The following is a 24,572-nucleotide window of genomic DNA, read 5'->3' as shown; positions in this document are numbered from 1 at the left end:
CTGATGGAACACACTTAACCCCTTGATTGCCCCCTAGTGGTTAACCCCTTCCCTGCCAGTGACATTTATACAATAATCAGTGGCTATTTTTAGCTCTGATCGCTATATAAATGTCAATGGTCCCAAAATAGTGTCAAAAGTGTCCGATCTGCCCAGAAAAATCTCAGATCACCGGCATTACTAATAAAAAAAAAATAATAAAAATTACATAAATATACCCCGTTTGGTAGATGCTATAACTTTTGTGAAAACCAATCAATATACACTTATTGTGATTTTTTTTACCAAAAATATGTAGAAGAAGAATGCAGAACGGAAAGAGTCCCCGCCGGCTTGTGCTACACTGTTAGTGTAGAGCCAGTCTTATGGGGTGGATTGGGCTGAGAGGTAAATTAGTCTAGTGCCCACATAAAGCAGCCGCACTGCTTCCGGTATGCGGGCAGCCAGAAATTATTTTATTTTGGGAGTAAGGGAGGGTTATAGGCCCCTGTGAGTTTATTTTTTACCATCCCTGTCCCATTGCAGAGATTTCCCTTCACTTCCTGTCCCATAGCCAAACAGGAAGTGAGAGGAAATCTATGCAAATTAAGGGAATCTATTGCACCCCAGGCCTTTCGGAACTAGTGTCTCCACTTGAAAATTTCAGGGTGGGTCTTGAACAGCAAGGGGTGTGGCCTTGACAGGAAGGTGTAGGTCATATTTAAATTAGGGGTGCATGAGTTTAGTCAGGCCTAGGGCAGCACAAAACCTAAATACACTACTGAATATACCTGTAGGAGCATATGAGTGGTCCACTAGGCTCTATATTTGTATCGTGTGAACTTATATCATGTGGATATGGACCAATTTTTAACAAGAAAATTTGTTTTATATATTAATAAATATGTATTGTATCTTTTTTAAATACAATAAAATTTTTGTGCATTGTGCGACGCTCTCACATCCCCCTACTCCAATCTCCTTGTATGGAGAATTCGGGTCGCTTTCCCTATTTTTTGGCATCTTCCTGTAGGGATCTTCAGAGTCTGGTAACCATAGAATTGGACCACAGCCCTGGACTGGTATAGCACCCTGCAGCTAACTTCACACGTTGCACCAAGATGAGCACCTAATGTAGGATCTAGTGCCTGCAGCAAACAGTACAGGTCGCCCCCATGCAGTGAGGTACAGGTACGGTCCATGAGCTACACAGCGGAAGTAACTGATCCCAAAACTGTTAGTTAGCACAAGGAAATAAGCAGTCAGATGTTGATAGAAGATTCAAACAAAATAGATTTTAGTGGTTTAAAAAAAAGGAAGAACAGGTCCATCATCTAAGGACACTAGCAAAAAAAAATACAAAAAAATGGAACCACGCATAGTGGGGCAGGGTTATACGAGTATGTCCTAGTGTGTAGTCACCTAAAGGTCGCAGAATATACCCATGTTCTATAAATACCATTCTTGAGTCTTGCACTGTACGATTAAGATATATTATTGTTATTATGATTGTCCAAAAGTAAAAATTTAATTTGATTAACCCGGGATCTACAATAAGCTGAAACCAGAGTCAAGCAAATTACCTGTTCCTTGTAAGTGTAGTGTTTGGTCTTCGATTTGACGGTTCCCGAAAATCATCTTCATAATCCACTGGAGGTTCTCGATCTCTTCTGTCTCGGAAAGGTCTGCAGGGGGTGGACAGAATAAACTTTATAACCTCTTTCCTTTGTACAGCAAAGAGAGAGAAGCCATAAAAAGTTGATTTATGTAAAATGTGAATTTGTTGTCATACCTATGAATGTATAATTTCCAATAATTCTAATAAAGGGTTAATACACCTTTAATGGTAATTTTCCAAAAAATCTCCCATGCATTCCAACATCCCCAACACTTTACATACAACTTTCTCTGTTGCACCCGTCTCCTTCTATACATGCAGGCTGTGCAAATATTTCTTAGCAACTGGCCCCCTCTGTCCTGCCTTAACAGCAAGACATGCAGGACATTAGAAAGTGCATATTCAGCGGCCACTCTGGCAAACACCAAACATGCACCGTACAGCCCCACTGGCCTGCTCACAGCAGCGGAGCTCAGCTGCTTCATAAGGAGCATAGTATTTGAACAAGCCAGAATGGCCACTGGAAGCACACTGGACTGGCTGTGCATGGCCTACATGTATTGAGGAAGTCAGGAACAACTACACTGCTCAAACAACTGAAAGGAACCCTTTTTAATGAGTGGAACATCAAAGTCAGGTAAACTCCTGGGATCAGTGAACCGGTCAATTAAGTAGCAGATGGAGTTGTTAATCAGTTTCAGCTGCTTTAGTGTTAATGAAATTAACAACAGGTGCCAAAGGATGGGCAACAATGAGACGACCTCCAAAACATTTTTTTTTTTTTTTTTTTTACAGGTAGAGGCCACTGACATTTTTTTCATACTCATCTTTTCTGACTGTTTTTCACTAGTTTTGTATTTGGTTAGGGTCAGTGTTACTACTGGTAGTATGAGGCAATACCTGGACCCTATAGAGGTTGCACAGGCAGTCTAACTCCTCCAGGATGGCACATCAATATGTGCCATTGCCAGAAGATTTACTGCGTCTCCCACCACAGTCTCATAAGCATGAGGGAGATTCCAGGAGACATGCAGTCAACTAAGAGAGCTGGATGGGGCTGTAGAAGGTCCTTAACCCATCAGCAGGACCAGTATCTGCTCCTTTGTGCAAGGAGGAACAGGATGAGCACTGCCGGAGCCCTACAAAATTACCTCCAGCAGGCCACTGGTGTGAATGTCTCTAAACGAACAATCAGAAACAGACTTCATGAGGGTGGCCTGAGGGCCCCATGTCCTCTAGTGGGCCCTGTGCTCATCACTTCCCGGCACCATGGAGCTCGAATGGCATTTGCCATTGAACACTGGAACTGGCAGGTCCGTCACTGGTGCCCTGTGCTTTTCACAGATGAGAGCAGGTTCACGTGACAGATGTGAAAGGATCTGCAGAAGCCATAGAGAAAATTATGTGGCCTGTAACATCGTTCAGCATGACCGGTTTGGTGGTGGGTCAGTGATAGTGTGGGGAGGAATATCCATGGAGAGACACACAGATCTCTCTCTACAGGCTAGACAATGGCACCCTGACTGCCATTAGGTATCGGGATGAAATCCTTGGATTTGTCAGACCCTACGTTATGGGTCCTAGGTTCCTCCTGGTGCACGACAACGCCCAGCCTCATATGGCAAGAGTATGCAGGGGGGGAGGGAGGGAGGGAGGGAGGGTGAGGGAGCGACATCACTCCTGCGCATGTGCAGAAGCTAGTAAACCTGCCGTTCATAGACCGTCTCAGTGCTCTGAGCTGTGCATGCGCAGCTCAGTTTACAGTGCCAGAGAAGTTGAGTGTTTTCTGTAATAAAATCCTGCCTGCTCGCCGATTCTTCCAGTGGAATGTGAGTTCCACTTTACTTCATACTTGATTCTTAATCTCACCATATTTACAGCCAAAACAATAAACACATATCTTAAATTATATAAACTACTACTAATTAATATAAGGCAATACTGAATCTTAACCTATTTGCTAACCCTAGGCTTAAAGCAGAATTAATCTCAGATTTTTATTTATTTTTTTTAAAAGGGGGCCCCTGGAGGTTTATGCCATAATGTGCTAATATACAGTATATTAGCACATTGTGACAGAACTACCTGTTAAAATCTGCTTTTCCAGCCTGTGCTGTCTGTGCTCCCGCCGGCCTGGGATGCCGCCATCTTTTCCTGGTCTTCCTTCCAGGTTCAGTCTGTTCGGGCGCTATGTCGTCACAGCTGTGTATGCACACAGTAGTCACATCATCATGCCATGGTGTGGTGCCATAAATGTATGCCGAATTCTGCATGCACATGAACATCACAGCCAACAGGCAAGGGGAAGAACTTAAGACAGAAGTGACCAATAGAGTCTCTTCTATAATATAGACACTACCTGTCAGTTTTTTTTTTTTATTCAAATTTAATTCCACTTTAACCCCTTAATGTAACCCTTTATGCCATATTATCTAAACCGAGAAGATGTTGTAAGTTCTTTATTGCTCTCTTTATGTCAAAACTGTATAGTAACCCCCTAGACTGCAGCTGTGAAATATCTGTGAGTCTGAAGATTCTGTTCCAAGTTTCAGAGCCAGACAGAAATGGAGTTAACCAACAGTGGTCCGAGAATCCTTTTTCATGTACTAAATATACTTAATATGTATTTATTTACTAAAGAAAGAATGTGTGTATATATGAACATACATATACAGTGTGTTTGTCTAATATGGTGCATGTGTGCGTAAAAATAAAATAGATCAAACACCATTATAGTTTTCTAAACAAGAACAGTTTAACAAAAAAACAAAAACAAACAGTATGCTGATTTTTGTTTCTTTTAGGTCTCTATCATGTGTAGAACTCTTTATTAGTTATTTTTATTAGTTCTTTAGACAGAAACTATCTCCATTCTCCTTAGGGCTTGCTCACATTGCTGCCCCTCTTAAACGCAATCTGCAGCATTTGACAGGCAGTGAAGAGCCAATATGTCACCTCTTCACCGTCCTGTTTTAGCCCTCAAAATGCAAACACACTGCAGCACAACCTTGTGCAATGCACATGGCTGCAACATAGCCTGGTTCACTTGAATGGGTGGCATTCAGCGCCTGGTGAATGGGACGTGCCTTTTCATTTCTGCCATGGCTACGAACCAAAGCATCACAGCCACCGAATGTGTACAGTCCTGAACGACTGCATTTCTAAGTTTAGGTGGATGGTCAGGGGAGAAGATAGATAAATGCAGCTCAACCGCCTGCTTTTACCACCCCCTGGCCACCTAGGTAAACAAGCTCTTAGAATTATTTTACCTACCTGCGATCACCTCTTTCTATCTGAAAGTATGATTCATGATCTGGTATGTATTCAGGTTTCTCTAAAACATCTCCACGCCACGGTAGAACTCTGCAAATCAATTGCAATCCATTTTATTTGCTGTTTTTTCACATATCAGACACACCTCTTGCCAACACATTTTCAAAAATATAAATGTATGTAAACTCCAACGGTAAATTTATTTATTTCCTTCCTTGTGGTCTGTTAAATAAACCATTAAAAGTGTTTTATTATAGTCGACAAGTGCAAAAAAATAAATAAAAAATAAGGTAAAAGTAAATAAATACTGTTGCGCACAACCTAGCCAGACAGGGCCAAATATAGAATATTTTCCTAGAAAGCTGCTCACATAACAAAGTGCTCTCTACACTCAAACAAAAATAGGGGGGGGGGGGGGATTTTATGTGGCGCTATCTATAGTGAAACTACCTGTGTCTATTTAATAATCATAAATACCACAATGCAGTGCAAACAAATGTACAAATGATACAATACAGTGCAAACAATTGTGCAAATACTGCCGATAATCAAAGTGCATACAATATCCGTAATAAAGTGCAAGAAAATATAAAACCGTAATACTAACGATGACATCTAAAAAATCAGTCCATGCAAATGGTGCAAACCGCAAAAAAAATATGCATATAACAATTGAACAGATCAAGAAAAAAACAGTAGATAAAATATAATAAAGATCCGTTGATTTGTGTAAGAAAAAGTCCACTCCAATACTGTGCAATCCGTCCAAAAACAGCTAGTATAAAACCGTGCAGTGTGAATGGATAGTGTGCAATCTATTTCCTTCTTTAGGCTTCAGTGCTCAACATGCACCCCTCGTTTCCCCCAGCCTCTCACCTCAAAGAAAGGTCCTGAAAGGACCAGATGCCGCTTAAGGAGTGGTGGGTAGGGGAATCTTCCACCTCTTGACTGTATACCTCCGGGACCCAGACTGATCTTTCACTAACAGCAACAACATATATAAAAGAGCAAGGGAGGGGGTCGCCAATGTGTAATATCATAAAACCTCTTTATTAAATAAAATATCCACACTTACATAGACAACGAAAACCAGATGTAAATAACGATGCTTCCGGTCTCGGCCGCGACCGGAAGTGACGCTCGACACCTTAGACTCCTCCCTGACGCGTTGCGTCACGTATCACATGACTTTCTCAAAGGAGAAAGTGAAGCCTAAAGAAGGAAATAGATTGCACACTATCCATTCACACTGCACGGTTTTATACTAGCTGTTTTTGGATGGATTGCACAGTATTGGAGTGGACTTTTTCTTACACAAATCACCGGATCTTTATTATATTTTATCTACTGTTTTTTTCTTGATCTGTTCAATTGTTATATGCATATTTTTTTTGCGGTTTGCACCATTTGCATGGACTGATTTTTTAGATGTCATCGTTAGTAATTTGGTTGCACTTTATTACGGTTTTATATTTTCTTGCACTTTATTATGGATATTGTATGCACTTTGATTATCGGCAGTATTTGCACAATTGTTTGCACTGTATTGTATCATTTGTACATTTGTTTGCACTGCATTGTGGTATTTATGATTATTAAATAGACACAGGTAGTTTCACTATAGATAGTGCCACATAAAATCCCCCCCCCCCCCCTAAAAAATAAGGTAGCTTTTCGTCCAGCCAAAAATCTTGTGAGCTGATAACTTCCTGTGCTTTCTGTCACTGGACTGTCATCAGTTAGCATTGTTCCCCACTATCTCTGTTGACTACAAAACACCTCCCCCTGTAATGGAGAAGAGAGGAAGGTGTTATGTAGTTCTAACGCTCCCTGTTCTAGAGTGACAACAATGTCACTCTAATGCCCTGTACACACGGTTGGACTTTCCGACGGAAAATGTATGATCGGACTGTGTTGTCGGAAATTACAATTGTGTGTGGGCTCCAGCAAACTTTTTCCGACACACAAAGTTTGAAATCTGGATCTAAAATTTTCCGACAACAAAATCCGATCATTTAAATTTGTGTGTATACAATTCCAACACACAAAGTGCCACGCATGCTCAGAATAAATTATGAGACGAAAGCTACTGGCTACTGGCCTCTTTATAGTCCTGTCGTACGCGTTTTACGTCACCTCGCTCTGAACGATCGGATTTTCCACCAACTTTGTGTGACCGTGTATGCAAGACAAGTTTGGGTCAAAATATGTTGGGAAAAATCAGACGGATTTTGTCGTCGGAATGTCTGACCGTGTGTACAGGGCATAACACAGGAAATGTGCTAATGGCAGGAATACAAGGTTAAAATACAGGAAAAAAAAAGGGTGAAGAAATAAAACCAAACAAATGTAGCCACCACACCACATGTAAGTTGCAATACTATCAAATATTTTTCTGGGGTTTGCATACACTTTAATCATACTTTATGTGAGGCCAACTTTTATGCTGCTAGGGGATGAAATACACAAATGTTTTCTTGAATAAGCCATTACAAAAGAATTTAAGCAGTCGATTCAAATTAAAAATGATACAAAAAGAAAAAAAGATTGAAAATGCACAGCAAAGGGAATACACAATAGAAATGATGCAGGAAAAAGAGGAAATGCATTTCCATTTCAGTTATTTAAAATGGAAACAGGTCGATGACACATCCGTTTCTGCTCAGTTTCTGCAGAGCGGACACAGCCAGAGCCTGCTCTGCTCCATGGGCAGCTGGAAGTAACTGGACTCCGCTGTACGTTTACACTCGACTACCCTCTGATCCGCCTAACAGAAGCGGACGGATCCCCTTTGTTGTTTTAGTCCAGATCAGATCCAGAGGTAGGGGGGTGCAAACGGAAGACCATTTATAACTGCCTGTCCAAAAGAATGCATGGACCTTCTGAATTGGTCCACTTAAAAAACTGATAGGCGGGCCTGATTGGATCGCCAGTCTGAAAGAGCCTCACTTTTGTGAGATTTCCACTGACTTCCCTTTGTGTCTACAAGAGAAAAATGGGACATCGATGACAAAAAATAACTAAATAAAAAACTTACATGGAACTTTAACCATTTCCTACTCTAACCAAAATAAAAAAAGGTGTGAGCTTTGGATATACTGGAAGTCATCTTGCAAAACACAAAACGAATTTGCATATTTACCTGGGCTTTAGGCTGTGGCTAAACAGAAGCTGAGGAGTAATGTGAGGAGATGAACAAGCGCTGACACTAACTGGAAAGGTAAAAAACCTTTACCATCAGGACAGCCAGGCATTCCAGTGTAAAGGACGCAATTAAGGCTGGGTTCACACTGCTGCGGTGATGAGATCGGATGTGATTCGCACCGCACTGCAGTGCAAATCACATATGATCTCTGTGCGATGCAAGTTCAGCCATACAGATAGTATGGCTGAATTCGCATCGCATCCGGCCCAAACTCACACAGGACCTTTTTTTGGTCCGCAGCAGAATTCCTGTACGAGTTTGCAGATCGCACTGCGATATGTGAACTGATCTGGGGGTGTCATTAACGTTTCACTGACACTCCCAGCAGTTCGCATAGGGCAGTGTGAACTGCCGCCGGGAGGCATGCGATGCGGGAACCCGCAGCGGATTCGCAGTGTTCCCGCATCGCAGCAGTGTGAACCCAGCCTTAAGTTGCTGGAGGTGTCTGCACTTTACATTTGATAGAACCTTTACTTTTTTTTTTATAAAATTGTTGTGTCACATAAAAAAAAAGAAAAAAAAAAAAAGGAACTATTCCTAGAATACCTTTCACGAGGTGGGTTGTATCTCACTGGTCTTCTGTCATGTACATCTCCATCATATCGCCCTCTATAACTCAGGGGTTCATTGCCATCAGGAGCTAAATTCAATCTCAAAGGTCTTCTACCTGCTTCATAATCTTCAGCAGCATATCGGGGTCGATCCATTCTGTCAGGTTCTATTTCTGACCTCCAAGGCTTATTATGTGAAACTTTGGTATCTTCTTCTGGTGTCCGAACAAACGGATCTTCGGTTTCCGTTTCAATGTCTCTTCTTCTGGGTCTCCCAGTCTCAGCTCGTCTTTTATTGAGTAGCTGCTCATACGCCTGCATGGAGCTGTAAGAATCCTTCTTGGGAAGATCCTGATCTCTATGGGATACTGGAGCTTCGGAGTATTGTTGTGGCTTCAGCCTGCTTTGTGTTTTATCATTCTGTAATTTACAACATAATAAAATAAGTAATTTATAATGCCCAGTTCAGATCTTATACATATTAAAAAATATAAAGCAGTAATAAACCAAAACGTAATATATATAAGCTTTAGAGGTGGAGCTGCATTAGTTTTCTTTTCTTAGGCTTTTTCCCTCGGTTTTCATCTGATGATCTGGACAGCAACATACCTCCTGTATGAGAGTGCCTCCACTCTGGTTGAAGGAGAAAAGGGGGCACATTTGGACAGCAGCATTGTCAGTCTAAGGGGGGGTGTTAGATAACTAACAAACTGAAGCCAAATTCCAGCTAATACTTTATAAGCAGTTACAGCAGTTTTTTCCTTTTGGCATAAAGGTTTTACAAAAATAAATAACAGCTGATCATTTTAAACACCCCTGCTAGTGCTGAATGGTTTGTCTCATCCCTGTAATTCTGCTGAAGAGCATGTTCTTTTTAAAAAAACAACAAGACTTACTGGCAGGATCACCAGGTGAAAAAAAAATGGAATTACGTACCGGTAATGTCCTTTTCCAGGAGTCTTTCAGGACAGCCACCTTAGAGAGACACCGGCTCCTCCCCTCTGAGGAAACACCGCCTTCAATTTCATAATTTAAGCCTCCTCCTCCCTTCGTTCCTCAGTTCTTCCAGAGTACCTCCGGCCAAACTGGGGAGACACAAGAACACGTCAAACAAATAAACTTTTTAAGTCTTACCTGACGATCTCATGTAATGAGTTCCCGATGATCTGCAACAATTTGGGTGGGAACCGGTGCTGTCCTGAAAGACTCCTGGAAAAGGACATTACCGGTACGTAATTCCATTTTTCCCCAATCGTCTTTCAGGACAGCCACCTTAGAGAGGATAAGCGAGTATATTACCTTAGGGTGGGACTACTGCCTGTAGCACCTTACGACCAAAGGCTTGGTCTTTGGCTGACAGAAGATCCAGTCTATAGTGTCTCACAAACGTAGAAAAACTGGACCACGTTGCAGCTCTACAGATCTGTTCCGGAGACGCACCAGCCCACTCTGCTTGAGAAGTTGCCACGGCCCTGGTTGAGTGTGCTCTAATGCCAGCTGGAGGATCTAATCCCCCTGCCACGTATGCCTGCCCAATGGCTAACCTTAACCATCTAGCTATGGTACGTCTAGAGGCTTTGGAACCCTTCCTGGCCCCTGAAAATAAAACAAAAAGTGAATCTGTCTTTCTGAACTGACTTGTGCAGTCTAAATAATAAAGAACACATCTTCTAACATCTAGTCTGTGAAACATGTGTTCCTGTTCTCTAACTGGATTTGAACAAAATGTAGGTAGCACAATCTCCTGCATCCTGTGGAAACTAGAGGCTACCTTAGGCAAAAAGGCCGGATCTATCTTCAAAACCAGACGATCCGGAAAAACCTGAAAAAAGGGAGCCCTGACAGAAAGGGCTTCGAGTTCACTTACTCTTCTTGCTGTAGTGATCGCCACCAAAAACACCGTTTTGAGAGTGATCAGCTTTAATGAGCAAGATTCTAACGGCTCAAAAGGTTCCCCTGTGAGAACCTGTAAAACTAAAGAAAGATCCCAAACCGGGAAGGGGGAGCTTGAAGCTGGTCTTTGCCTACCTAGGGCCCTGAAGAACCTTACGACCCAAGGATCTGACGCTAGATGTTTCTCTAAAAACACGCTCAAAGCGGAAACCTGAGCTTTTAGTGTTCCAAGCGCTAACCCCTTATCCGCCCCTGCCTGTAGGAACTCGAGAACGGCTATAGGGCTATGCACGTTGAAGGAACCCTCTGAACACCAGCTATTAAACCGTTTCCATACCTTTAAGTAAATGGACTGGGTTTCCTTTTTCCTACAGTTTAGAAGAGTGGCTACCAACCGGTCTGAGAAGCCCTTGGCTTTTAGCAATTCTTCCTCAGAAGCCACGCTGCCAGGTTCCATCGTCCTACCTGAGGGCAGAACACCGGACCTTGAGACAGGAGATCCTCCTGCACTGGGAGAATCCAGGGGGGTTCTACAGACAGGCCCTTCAAGATCGAGAACCACGGCCTCCTGGGCCAGTGAGGTGCAATTAGAATGAGGGTAGTATTCTCCACTTGAAATTTCCTTAATACTGCTGGAATGAGCACTGGAGGGGGGAAAGCATAGCACCTGGAGAAACCCCAACTCTGTGCTAGTGTGTCCACCGCCAATGCCCCGTCCCCCCTGTTTATGGAGAAGAACGTTGCTACCTTCGCGTTTTCCCTTGCGGCAAAGAGATCTATTGCAGGAATCCCCCATCTCCGGGTGATCATTTCGAATATTTCCTGCTTGAGAACCCAATTGCCTTCTCTCAGAGTTCTCCTGCTGAGAAAATCTGCCACCTGATTTTGTTCTCCCTTCAAGTGGATTGCTGAAAGGGACAGGATATTTGCTTCGGCCCATCTGAGGATGGCTTCCGCTAGGGCCCATAAGGACTTGCTCCTGGTGCCCCCCTGTCTGTTGATGTAAGCTACCACCGAGGAGTTGTCCGACCTTACCCTTACGTGATTCCCCCGGAGCTCCTTCTGAAAGGTTCTGAGAGCTAGATCTACTGCCCTCAGCTCCCTCCAATTCGAGGATCTCCTCGAGTCCCTCTTTTCCCAAATACCCTGTATTAATTGGGAGTCTAGGTGTGCCCCCCAACCTGAGCTGCTTGCATCGGTCGTGACCACCCTGGAGGTTGGCATGACCCACTCTAGACCTTGGGACAAATTTGCTCCCTTCCTCCACCACCAGAGGGACCTCTTTACCTGATCTGGAATCGAAACCAGAGAATCCAAAGATTCCTGGCTGTGATCCCAAACCTTCAGCACAAATAATTGTAGAGGGCGGTAATGTAACCCTGCCCACTGAACCGCTGGAAGAGCGGATGTCAGCAACCCTAGCGCTGACATAATCTTCCTTATGGAGATCTGGTGGTTGCCCTGAAGAAACAACAGAGCCCTGTCTATCCTTTGAATTTTTTCCAAAGGAAGAAAGACCCTTTGTACTGTTGAGTCCAACTCGTACCCTAGGAAAGTGACCCTCTGGGAAGGGATTAAGTTGGATTTCTCCAGGTTCAGGAGCCAACCCAGGCTTACTAACAGGTTTCTTGTGACCTGTAAATCCTGAATTAATTGTGCTGGGGAAGGGGCAAACAGAAGGAGATCGTCGAGATATGCGATCACCGAGATTCCCCTGAGACGCAGAAATGCCAGAACTTCTGCCATCACTTTGGTGAAGATTCGGGGGGAAGAGGATAGTCCGAAAGGAAGCGCTCTGAACTGAAGGTGTAGTACTTCCATTGGAGTTCTCACTGCCAGTCTGAGAAAACGCTGGTGGGACTCTGCGATTGGAATATGCAGGTATGCATCTTTCAGATCTATTGATGCCATGAAGCAGTTCGGAGGTAGGAGTGCTTTTACTGAGTAAACCGAATCCATCCGAAACCTTCTGTAGGTAACTGAGACATTCAGGGGCTTCAGGTTCAGGATGAGCCTGAACTTTCCCGAAGGCTTGCAAATCACGAAGACGTGAGAGTAGAAGCCTCTGCTTGTCTCTCCTACTGGAACCCGTACTACCACCTCCTGTTCTTCCAACTCCTGAAGAGAGGAAAGAAGGGCAGATGATTTTTCTGCGCATTTTGGCAGCTCGGTGACAAGGAACCTCAGAGGAGGGAGTTCCGAAAACTCCAAATGGTAACCTCCTCTGACGATCCCCAAGACAAACTGATTGGAGGAAATCATTTCCCACTGTGGGAGGAAGGCCCCCAATCTTCCTCCCACCGTGACCCTGTCACTGAGATTTTTTGGGCTGTTCAGGAGGGCGAAAAATTGCTCCCCCGGGGCCCTTGCTTTTGAGTCCCCAACTTTTCTTCTGCTGAACCGTACGGGGTGGTACAACCCTTTTCTGGGGACGAGTCTTTCTTTTGGCTTGTTCCCCAAATTTCCTTTTAACAGGAAAGGCCTTTCTTTTGTCTGCTGTGCGATCTAGCACTGTTTCAAGACCTGGTCCAAACAGTAGATCTCCTGTAAAGGGGATTCCACAAAGTTTAAGTTTGGATGCATTGTCTCCAGGCCAGGTCTTCAACCATAAGGCTCTCCTGGCAGAGTTGGTCAGGGCCAAGGACCTTGCCGACATCCTCACGGATTCCGCCGAAGCGTCCGCTATGTAGGCTATCCCTTTAAGAAGCATGGGAAAGGAGGATAGAATAGTCTCCTTTGCTGTCCCTGCTTCAATGTGTGCGCTAATCTGGGTGAGCCAATACTCCATGTTGCGGGCCACCACCGTGGTTGCCATGGCTGGCTTAAGATTTCCCTGTGACGAATCCCAGGCCTTCTTAAGAAGGTAATCCATCCTTCGATCCATAGGGTTAGACAGTACCCCCATATCCTCAAAGGATAGATCAGTGTGTCTGGACACCTGGGAAAAAGCAGCGTCTAGTCTGGGAGATTTATTCCAGACGAGAGTCTCTTCCTCCGAAAAAGGAAACCTACGTCTTAATGCCCCAGAAAAGAAAGGTTTCCTTTCGGGATCCCGCCATTCCTTCTTGATGGTATCGATCAAGACGTTATGCACTGGGAACACCCGCTTCTTTTGTTCCCCCATGCCCTTGTACATCCGATCATGGAGTGACAATGTCTTAGTTTCTTCTTGAATGCCTAAAGTGGTATGAATCGCTCCCAAGAGCTCATCCACATCCTCCAGGGAAAGCTTATACCGCGAGATTCTGCTGGATTCCCCATCCAACATCTCTGCGTCAGACTCCCCCTGGGAGTCTGAAACGACACTGTCAATTTCCTCCTCAGCTTCCTCCCTGGGACCCTCTGAATTCTCTCCCCTTGCAGGAGGAACATCCACAGGGCTGGATGGTACACTCTGCTGCGCTGGTGTAGGAGTGCTCGGAGGCTGGGGCCACTGAAAACTGGAAAAAAAGTTTTGGAAGGACTGAAAGGTACCAGAGAGTTCCTTCATAGAAGCTACCAGATCTGCACCCTGCTCTACTGCCTGTTCCTTAAGTAAATCCTCAATACATTGTTTGCAAATAGCTTTAGACCAAGAGTCTCCCATAGACGTTCTACATGAAGGGCACTTCTTCTTAGAACCATGGGGGGACTTGCTCGTGGCTTTCTGAAAGACACAAAACACAGGAAGGGGCAGCATGAGCCTAAAAAACAGCAACACCAGCGCTACATAGAGGACCACCGGGAGTGCCCCCCCTAGGATCAACCATCACCAGGATCCCAGACACACTACCCTTCCCCCCGACCACCAAGGAGGAACACCAGTGGAGCTACTGGATACAAGTAAGGGAACACCTCCCCAGGTTTCCTCTTACCTTCGAGTGGCTGGTGCTATTATCTCCAGGAGTTTTTGAAGCCTCTGCCTCGGACATTCTCCCGTTGAGGAAGCGTGGTACGAACGCGCCTCTAACAGTTACCTGTGCAACTGTGAAAAGAGAGGCTGCACCAGCCGAACGCTAGGTTCCCTTTCACGTGCCGCGTCCGGAACCGGAAGACGCGGATCGAACGAAGGGGTCCGCCCCCACCGGAACTGACGTCGCCCGCCTACCGGTCCGGCTTCCAGCTCCCAGCCGGCTGCGTACACAGGGGGGCCCTGGACGCCTTCGTTCAGCACCCCACTGGGCGAAACGCAAGGATGAACCTCTCCAAAGACTTCCTGCTTTCCCCAAGCGAAGATTGGAGTGCGTGTACAGGTCAGTCGAGTATTCAGCTTCCCCAGCCGACTGGACTGTTTGTTCCGTTGAAACCCCCGCGGGTGAACGAACGGACGACCCCATAAACTTCCCGCTTTCCCCAAGCGGAGTTTAGGGTATATGGACAGTACGAACACTTCAGCTCCCCGCTGATAGGACTGTCCTGGACCGACCGATGAACGGTCGGATAGCCGAACGGGGCCAGGGCTCCGCTCGGATGGCTTCAGTTTCACCAACCGAATTTAGCCTTAAGGTTCCTTGGCGATGTCTCCCCGCCGGAGGAAACACCATAACTGAGGAACGAAGGGAGGAGGAGGCTTAAATTATGAAATTGAAGGCGGTGTTTCCTCAGAGGGGAGGAGCCGGTGTCTCTCTAAGGTGGCTGTCCTGAAAGACGATTGGGGAAAAAAAGGGAATACGACCATCACATCTAAGAATTGGTAAGCTGAAATATAATAAATATTTGCTTTTGGGTTTCATACCGCTTAAAAGTGGAGCTCTATCCAAAAGGGGAAGCACCACTTGTCAGCCTCCCCCCCTCCCGCTACCATTTGGGGGGGGGGAGGGGGAAGCGGGTACCTGGTTTTTGGCCCCCTCTCCTTAGCCCGCAGCCTTCTGGGACACTTCACAGGTCTCGGAGAGGACTGCAGCTCATTCACAAATCGCAGCGAGCTTTGCACAAGATCGCGGAGCTAGCACACGATAGAAGAATCGGCTTGGTTAAGGACACCTTTGGATGCCTGGACGGGTAAGTGCCCTGAGTATTAAAAGTCAGCAGCTACAGTGATTGTAGCTGCTGACTTTTAATTGGGGGGGGGGGGGGGGTGAGGGAGCCTGGAGCTCCTCTTTAAGGTCAGAGATGTTATAAACAAATCACTGTTGCTCAGTCTAACTGTTTAGTGTCTGGTAGGAAATGCTTGTCTATTGCATAAGGGCCCCAAATCCTTAGCTCATTAACTCCTTGATAAAGTTTCAGATTAATCGACCAAGATGGTAGCAGATCACAGCACACACTGACTTACAGTGGGAGGTCTCAGCGAAAAGAGGTGAAGACACCACCTCAGTGAGTAGCATGTCTCTGCCTCCATTGCTTCCAGCCCCAAGGCTACAAGGTGTTGCTAGGGAGAATTTCCAAACATATCCTTGGCATAATGTCCCTTTTTTCAGCATTATAGCTTTGTTCTTTGGAATTTGTTTTGCTTACAGACTCTAACAGGCACACCTTTGTGTACCCCATGGCTGCATGCTCAATAAGGTGCTGTTTTTTTTTTCTCGATTCTGGACTTACTGTCATATCTCCATGCTCTCTCCACAGACTTCCCGCTCACACATCATGTCAGTGGTATAGACATATTGGTTCCCCTCTATGTTATTTCCACTGAATTGTTATGGTTTCTATGTTATGTATGATTTCCTGTAAGGTTTGGGGGCTGAATGACTAGGTTAAAGGTCATGCAGTATTTTAAAAAAAAATCTGTAAGCTTATTAGTTTCTATGCAAAACTGCCCCAGATTTTGCATGCTCCAGTTTCAGTAAATTTTCCACTATACAGTGCCTTGAAAAAGTATTCAGACCCTTTGAAATTTTCCACATTTTGTCATGTTACAACCAAAAACTAAATGCATTTTATTAAGCGGAAAATAAATGATAAATGGTTTTCAACTTTTTTTTTACAAATAAATATCTAAAAAGTGTGGTGTGCATTTGTATTCAACTTCTTTACTCCGATACCCGTAACTAAAATCTAGTGGAACCAATTCCCTTTAGAAGTCACCTAATTAGTAAATAGAGTCCAACTGTATGTCATTTAATCTAAGTATAAACATAGCTGTTCTGTGAGGCCCTCTGACATTTGTTAGAGAACCTTAGTGAACAAAACAGAATCATGAAGGCCAAGGAACACACCAGACAGGTCAGGAATAAAGTTGTTGAATTTTAAAGCAGGGTTAGGTTATAAAACAAATATCCCAAGCTTTGAACATCTCACTGAACATCGTTCAATCCATCATCCAAAAATGGAAAGAGTATGTCACAACTTCAAACTTTTGGTAGAAATGGACGTCTACCAAAACTGACAGGCCGGGCAAGAAGCGTATTAATCAGAGAAGCAGCCAAAAGGCCCATGAAAACTCTGGAGGACCTGCAGAGATCCACAGCTCAGGTGAGAGAATCTGTCCATGGGACAACTATTAAGCCTTGTACACATGGTCGGAGAATCCGTCGGAATGCGTCTTATCGGACCGTGTCGTCGGATAATCCGACTGTGTGTGGTATGCATCGGACTGATTCCGTCCGAATCTCCGTCGGACCCATGTTGGAAATATTTTCCGACCAACTGGTTTGATCGGACATACTCCGATCATGTGTAGAGAATTTTGATCGGACCAAGTGCCACGCATGCTCAGATCAAATTCCTACATCAAAGCTATTGGCTACTAGTCCTATCGTAACGAAATTACGTCATCACGTTCTGAATGATCAGATTTTTCGACAACTTAGTCCGACCGTGTGTATGCAACAGTTTCGGACAAGATCCGACGGACAAAATCCGACGGATTTGGTTGGCAGAATGTCCGACCGTGTGTACAGGGGCTTAGTCGTGCACTCCACAAATCTGGCCTTTATGGAAGTGTGGCAAGAAGAAAGACATAGTTGAAAGAAAGCCATAAGAAGTCCCATTTGCAGTTTGCGAGAAGCCATGTGGAAGACACAGCAAACATGTGGAAGAAGGTGCTCTGTTCAAATGAGACCAAAATTTTACTTTTGGCCTAAAAGCAAAACGATGTGTGGCAGAAAACAAACACTGCACATCACCCTAAACACACCATCCCCACTGTGAAACATGGTGGTGGCATCATCATGTTGTGGGGATGCTTTTCCTCAGAAGGGACAGGGAAGCTGGTCAGAGTTGATGGGAAGATGGATGGAGACAAATACAGGACAAACTTATGCCACATATACACGATTGGACATTCCGACAACAAAACCGTGGATTTTTTTCTGAAGAATGTTGGCTGAAACTTGTCTTGCATACACAAGGTCACACAAATGTTGTTGGAAATTCTGAACATGAGAATGCAGTGACGTACAAGACGTACGACGAGCCAAGAAAAAGGAAGTTCAATAGCCAGTGCGGCTCCTTCTGCTTGATTCCAAGCATGCATGAGCTTTTGTGCGACGGACTTGTGTACACACGATCGGACTTTCCGACAACAAGTGAAGTTGGTGTAAAATTTGAGAACCTGCTCTCAATCATTTGTGGCCAGAAATTCCAACAGAAAATATTCGATGGAGCATACACACGGTCGGACTTTCGGACAACAAGCTCACATCAAACATTTCCCGTCGGAAAGTCCAACCGTGCGTACGCGGCATAAGTCGTCTGTTAGAGTCTGCAAAAGACTTGAGACTGGGGCGGAGATTCACCTTCCAGCAGGACAATGACCCTAAACATACAGCCAGAGCTACGATGGAATAGTTTAGATCCAAGCATGTTCATGTGTTAGAATGTCCCAGTCAAAGTTCAGATCTAAATCCAATTGAGAATCTGTGGCAAGACTTGAAAATTGCTGTTTGCAAAATAGCTCAAGCTGTCAGATTCGATGGAGAGCGTGGGCAAAAATGTTACTCTCTAGATGTGCAAAGCTGGTAGAGACATCCCCAAAAAGACTTGCAGCTGTAATTGCAGAGAAAAGGTGGTTCTACAAAGTATTGACTCAGGGGGGCTGAATACAAATACACGCCACACTTTTCACATATTTATTTGTAAAAAAAATGTTTAAAACCATTTATCATTTTCCTTCCACTTCACAATTATGTGCCACTTTGTGTTGGTCTATCACATAAAATCCCAATAAAATACATTTACGATTTTGGTTGTAACATGACACAATGTGGAAAATTTCAAAGGGGTATGAATACTTTTTGAATGCTCATGATATATCACTCTTCCTGGCAGATACTGGGCCTTCACTAAACAGGGTGATGTACTGCATAGAAGCACTGCGCAAACTGTTGGCGCTATATAAATCCTGAATAATAATAATAATAATAATAATAATAATAGAACAACTTGGCAAATTCACAGGCCTGCAGGTGAACTGGGATAAGTCCATGTTACTGCTTTTGGACCCACTCCCAGAGGCATTGAGGATCCGTTTTCCATTTTAAAGTGGTGCAGGAAATAATCTATTTGGATATCCACATTTCCCAAGCAGTCACCGACTTTTTAAAACTTAACTTTTTCCCATGAGATAGAAATGTGGCATATAATGTAAACTCCTGTCCATAATAGGAAGAGTGAATCTGATTAAAATTATACGGATGCCCCTACGCTACGCTTGTACATACTTCCTGGGTTCCACTTAGGCTTTTCAAAAAAATGTATAATCTCTTCAGAGATTTGATTTGGAAGAAAATAGAACCTAGAATCTGGTTAGAAGACCCTTCAATGCCCCAAAGACTTGGGTGGCCCCTCGGTACTAAATGTATTTTTTGTAGCATCAAAAATGCAACACATTGGCAGCTGAGAATCGACAGTGCAGGAGTCTTCCTAATATCAATTACTCCAGCAGTTTTTTGGTGACGTAAAACCATTGTACCTCCTTGAATCCCAGGCCTTTGTAAAACAAACCTCAAAATTAGCCCACAGTGACATTAATAGGCAATATATGGAATGTTACTAAGCAAACACTCTGCATAGAAGGAATGTTCAAATTCAGGCCATATGGGTAAATTAATTCCAGAATTGGAGGGTCACAGGTATCTTTTTCCCCTCCAGCAGCTCTTTACAGAGATAACATAACATCTTTTCAAAGTTTACATCCTGAATTTTCCCCCGGGAAAACATACTTTCTACCAGTATCTAGTTACGCTGTGCGATTAAATTCCAATTTGGTACACATAACCTGACATTTACAGGCATAAGAATATTAGATTGACTCCTTTTGGCTGCCTCTACCCATTTGTTACATATATCCATGAGCCATTTCTCTGTATGCTACTTCCTAGAAGCAAAGGATTTTTTAAGGAAAAGTCAAAAGGAAAAAAAACGTGCATAAACACGTGAAGGCACACACTGAAAAAAAACATGAAAAAATGCATGAAAACAGAAGCATAAAGGTTTGAAGCCAGACTTAAAGAGCAATGCTTATTACTGTGACTGATTATACAATGTGCACCCCCTACCACCATCACATCTTTTCGCAGTATGTAGCAGAAAGGCCAGGGAAAGCCCAAATAATATAAGAATCAATTGTCCAATGTCTGTATAACAAATTATTTGCAAAGCTTCAACAAAATATCCAGTAGGTTATATCTGCATGAAACAAACAGATCCAATTACCTGATTATAATGTGCTGCTGCAGCAAGACGGTATGTCTCCTGCTCGTCCGCCTTTATCCTAAGAAATTGATTGTATTCACGGTTTCTCTCATGGCGCAGTCTTTCCTAAGCACATAGATTGCATGAGTGTGGCCAGACAATTCTGACTACATTGCAAACAAAGCACACATTTAAATGTAAGTCAAGGCAACATTTTTTCTGATCTATAGAAATCATTACCTGTAATCAATGTGCTTTACTATTGCCCTGCAGCCAGCTTCTTTGGTTTATCAGTTTCAATAGACTGAGGTGGTTGTACTGCATTAAAAGGGTGGCAATTCTAACACTTTGAATGCCTGATGCTAGAACCCAGTGAAATAAGCAACCTTTTTAAAATGTCAGTCATGTGTCTCAGTGAGAGAATTTTAAGTATATCTAAACCCCAAAACAAGGCCTTAAAGTGGTTGTAAACCCTTTACAACCCCTTTTTGCTACAAAGTAAGCCTATAAGGCTTACCTGTAGCTATACCGGATATTTCCTAAACCTGCGCATAACTTGCGTACTGCGCACTGAAGCAAGGCATGTTTGTGCTGTTACCGGAGGCTCCCACGCGCATGTGCAGGAATTACGTCATCGCGGCTCCGGCCAATCATATCGCCGGAGCTTGCGATACCCGGAAGAAACTCTGGGATCGATGGCGCCGGCTGGAGCGGGGTAAGAGGACTGCTGCGGGGGCTTCAAACGAAGGTAATTCATAATGAGCTAGTATGCTATGCATACTAGCTCATTATGCCTTTGTCTTTTATTTCTTTTTTGGATAGTGGGTTTACAACCACTTTAAAGAAGATTTTTTTTATCTTAATGCATCAAGATAAAAAAAAAAAAACTTGTGTCTAGCAGCCTCCCCAGCAAAACAGTATTTAAATGTCTGTGACACCTTTTTGATGTTGAATTTTAAAAGCAGCGGAAATCTTGCAGATATGACAGTTTTCTAATCTGACAGAACACCACTGCTTTAAAAATTCAATATGAAAAGAGTGTAATGGATTGGAAAATATTGTATTTCACTATATAAGCTCAGTTTAGTGCTAAAAATAAGTGTGAAAAGCAAGACTTGGGTGGGTGTAAAAAGATGTCCGCTGCTGCCTTCTCACTGCAGGCTTAGTACGGCAGAGTGTGGGGTGTAGCAACATGGCAGTCGGTCGACGAATCTGACATGCAGTGTCCTGACATCACCGCGCATGCGCAGATGATACGGTATGAATGCGCAGTGCATTTGGTTTATTCCACGTCACAGGAAGTGACGTGGTTCGATATTCTGCCAGGTTCGACATTTGTCAGAACACCCCCATAGGAAGCTGCTGACTGTGGGGGCACTCGACAGGAGGGAGGGGCCAGGAGCAGCAAAGAGGAGGATCCTGGCTGTTCTGTGCAAAACCAACTGCACAGAGGAGATAAGTATAACATATATTTTTATTTTTTTTTAAACGAGACGCTACAATAACTTTAAGGTCACCATACCTGTTACAATCTGACTATCAAATCTTTGTACAATCAACTTTAGATTTACTAAAACTATATAATAAAAAGCCTACCTAAATTTTTCAGCCAATGTGTATCCAATTAGGCAGGCACATTATAGTTGATAGTATATCTAAAAGAGATTGTACAAAAAAATGTAATGTGTGTGGTGGGCTGTAGATGTGAGGCTTGCATTAGTTTTTTTTTTTTTTTTCATCCATCTTATTCAGCTGGTAATCCTGAAAATAACATATTTCCCATCCTTGGGTGGAAATGGCTAATCACTCCACTCTATCTATTGAGGGGGCAATGGTTTTCGCCCAAGCTGCTCAACTGATTTCCACTACAAACACATCTTCCACTATTCATTTCCATTAAATTATAATTCCATAAGCAGTTTACATGGCATAGCTTAGAAGATAGATAAGATTGTACTTGAGTTCAGCCCAATGAAAGCTCCAGAGGACACTGAAATTTCTTAGCCAGATTACAATCCATTTTCTGTACTTTCATAAATTGTTCTTAGCCTAAAAAATGAAGACTAAAGCATCAAGACTAAATCACCATTTACATTATTAATCGGGGTGGTGCCAACTAACACACACATCTTTACGTAAGGCACCATCCCTCTTTCATACAAAATGCACAACTATCTATCTCCTGATTGGAAATGATCACCAACAAGTAAAACAACGGATTCAGTTTAAAATAGAAAGGAAAGGCAAAACATGTGTGTATAGATTTAAAAAAAAAAAAAAAAAAAAAACATTATAAAATACCCTTTTCCCTGTTTTTAGTGATCACACTCCCTCTGTTCTCAAATGCACAAGAGCTGGGGGAGGAGACACAGCAGTACACAGAGCTTCCCAATGAAAGGCTGTGCAGGGGAGGCATGTTAGGACAAGTCTGATCATTGGAGGAGAGCAGGCTGAGTTCCCAACATAGCTAGAGAACTGACCATGCTGTTCTCCCCTGCTTAGTGTGGTCAGGTTTTAAAAGAAAAGCAGAGGGACTGGATCCTGATGAAGCTATTTTTATTGGCAAAACGTGCAGATCCATGATGCCCATTTAAGACTATGTGACTTTGGAGCTATGACATCTTCAAGCCATGTTGTTATATGTGTTACTGTTGTGGTGGAAAGTTGACATTGTTGTACCATTAATATTTTTTTTATAATGTTTTTAAACTTCTAATAAAGTTTGAATGTTTTTATTTTGGTTTGTGGTCTTTCCTGTAAGGCACACTAAAAATCCCATTATTTAAGTTTTTCTCTTTTTCCCGGTATGGGACTGGCAGGAGATTGATAGTTGTGCATAAAGCAATCACCACATGTAAGTACTGGTAAGCTGAATATATTCATTTTTGTCACCCTAAAAAAAAAAAAAAAAAACACAGACCCTGTTCCCTTAAAGCATGTTATACAGCACAGTGCTTCTGCTGTGTAATCTGGCCCCTTCTATCACCTAAAAAACCTAGCAGATCCTGCCCGGCTATACCTTCCCCCCGTAAACTGAGCACAGTTTATTGTGGCTGCTGAGCCCTGGCACTGTGGTCAGTTTATATGCCTCCGTCATTCGCAGCCCTGCTCTGTCCTTCTCTCCTCCCCACCCCCCCCCCCCCCCCAGCCTGTCTGCTCTGTGTCAGTGCCCGCCCCCCTCCTGCTGCTATCATAACTACAAAAAAAATCCTCCCATCCCCTCAAACACAACGCTATCTGTCCCTGTGCCTGTGTTAAATAAACAATATGCCGGTCTGTACAAAATATAAGAGCGTCTCCTGGTGCTCAAGTGACTCCTTGGCTCTCTCTCCCCTCTCCTCCTGCCCGGCTGACGTCAGCGGCAGTGTTTGGCCCCACCCGCTGAAGCTGCCAGCCGGGCAGAGGAGAGAGCCAAGTCACGTGAGCGCAGGAAGACCCGCTGATATAGGTCCCTGTGCCTGTGTTATTACTTTTTATAACATAAGGCACAGGGACAGGGACACATAAGGTTATGTTACAGAGGGGACCGGAGTTTTTTTTTGTACCAAGTTTAAGTTTAGATTTAAAAAGAAACTACACTGAATAGGTTGTGTCCAGAAATGGCTGGCAGAGACCAAAGGACTAATCACTAATATAGTTTGTGGCCTCACTGCAGTTGATTTTTATGAAGATATATACAGTGCCTTGCGAAAGTATTCGGCCCCCTTGAACTTTTCAACCTTTTGCCACATTTCAGGCTTCAAACAAAGATATAACATTTAAATTTTTTTGTGAAGAATCACCAAGAAGTGGGACACAATTGTGAAGTGGAACGAAATCTATTGGATATTTTAAACTTTTTTAGCAAATAAAAAACTGAAAAGTGGTGCGTGCAAAATTATTCGGCCCCTTTACTTTCAGTGCAGCAAACTCACTCCAGAAGTTCAGCGAGGATCTCTGAATGATCCAATGTTGTCCTAAATGACTGATGGTGATAAATAGAATCCACCTGTGTGTAATCAAGTCTCTGTATAAATGCACCTGCTCTGTGATAGTCTCAGGGTTCTGTTGAAAGCGCAGAGAGCATCATGAAGACCAAGGAACACACCAGGCAGGTCCGTAATACTGTTGTGGAGAAGTTTAAAGCCGGATTTGGATACAAAAAGATTTCCCAAGCTTTAAACATCCCAAGGAGCACTGTGCAAGCGATCATTTTGAAATGCAAGGAGTATCAGACCACTGCAAATCTACCAAGACCTGGCCGTCCCTCTAAACTTTCAGCTCAGACAAGGAGAAGACTGAGCAGAGATGCAGCCAAGAGGCCCATGATCACTCTGGATGAACTGCAGAGAACTACAGCTGAGGTGGGAGAGTCTGTCCATAGGACAACAATCAGTCGTACACTGCACAAATCCGGCCTTTATGGAAGAGTGGCAAGAAGAAAGCCATTTCTCAAAGATATCCATAAAAAGTCTCGTCTAAAGTTTGCCACAAGCCATCTGGGAGACACACCAAACAT

At 43.6% G+C, this 24,572-nt stretch overlaps 1 protein-coding gene across 9 annotated transcripts in view; it reads right to left on the bottom strand.

Annotated features, from left to right (window-relative positions):
* Positions 1 to 24,572, bottom strand: part of CSPP1 (centrosome and spindle pole associated protein 1) — a 140,275-nt gene that overhangs the window by 63,112 nt on the left and 52,591 nt on the right. For 6 of the 9 annotated variants that reach the window (XM_077492831.1, XM_077492832.1, XM_077492834.1 and 3 more), the window contains 4 exons: positions 20,096 to 20,200; positions 8,622 to 9,046; positions 4,871 to 4,960; positions 1,563 to 1,664 (listed from right to left, as the gene is read on the bottom strand). In XM_077492831.1, coding sequence (XP_077348957.1) covers positions 1,563 to 1,664; positions 4,871 to 4,960; positions 8,622 to 9,046; positions 20,096 to 20,200 — 722 coding nt within the window. Of the gene's footprint in view, positions 1 to 1,562; positions 1,665 to 4,870; positions 4,961 to 8,621; positions 9,047 to 20,095; positions 20,201 to 22,031; positions 22,327 to 24,572 lie in introns of those variants that run through there. The other 3 variants (XM_077492837.1, XM_077492835.1, XM_077492836.1) reach the window with 3 other exon arrangements.

Source organism: Lithobates pipiens, unplaced genomic scaffold (genome assembly GCF_037356315.1).
Source record: "Lithobates pipiens isolate NorthernLeopardFrog02 unplaced genomic scaffold, aLitPip1_a1.2 Scaffold_19, whole genome shotgun sequence".
NCBI classification, from domain to species: Eukaryota; Metazoa; Chordata; class Amphibia; order Anura; family Ranidae; genus Lithobates; species Lithobates pipiens.
The sequence above is the reverse complement of the archived record's forward strand: the minus strand, read 5'-3'. Positions and strand labels throughout refer to the sequence as shown.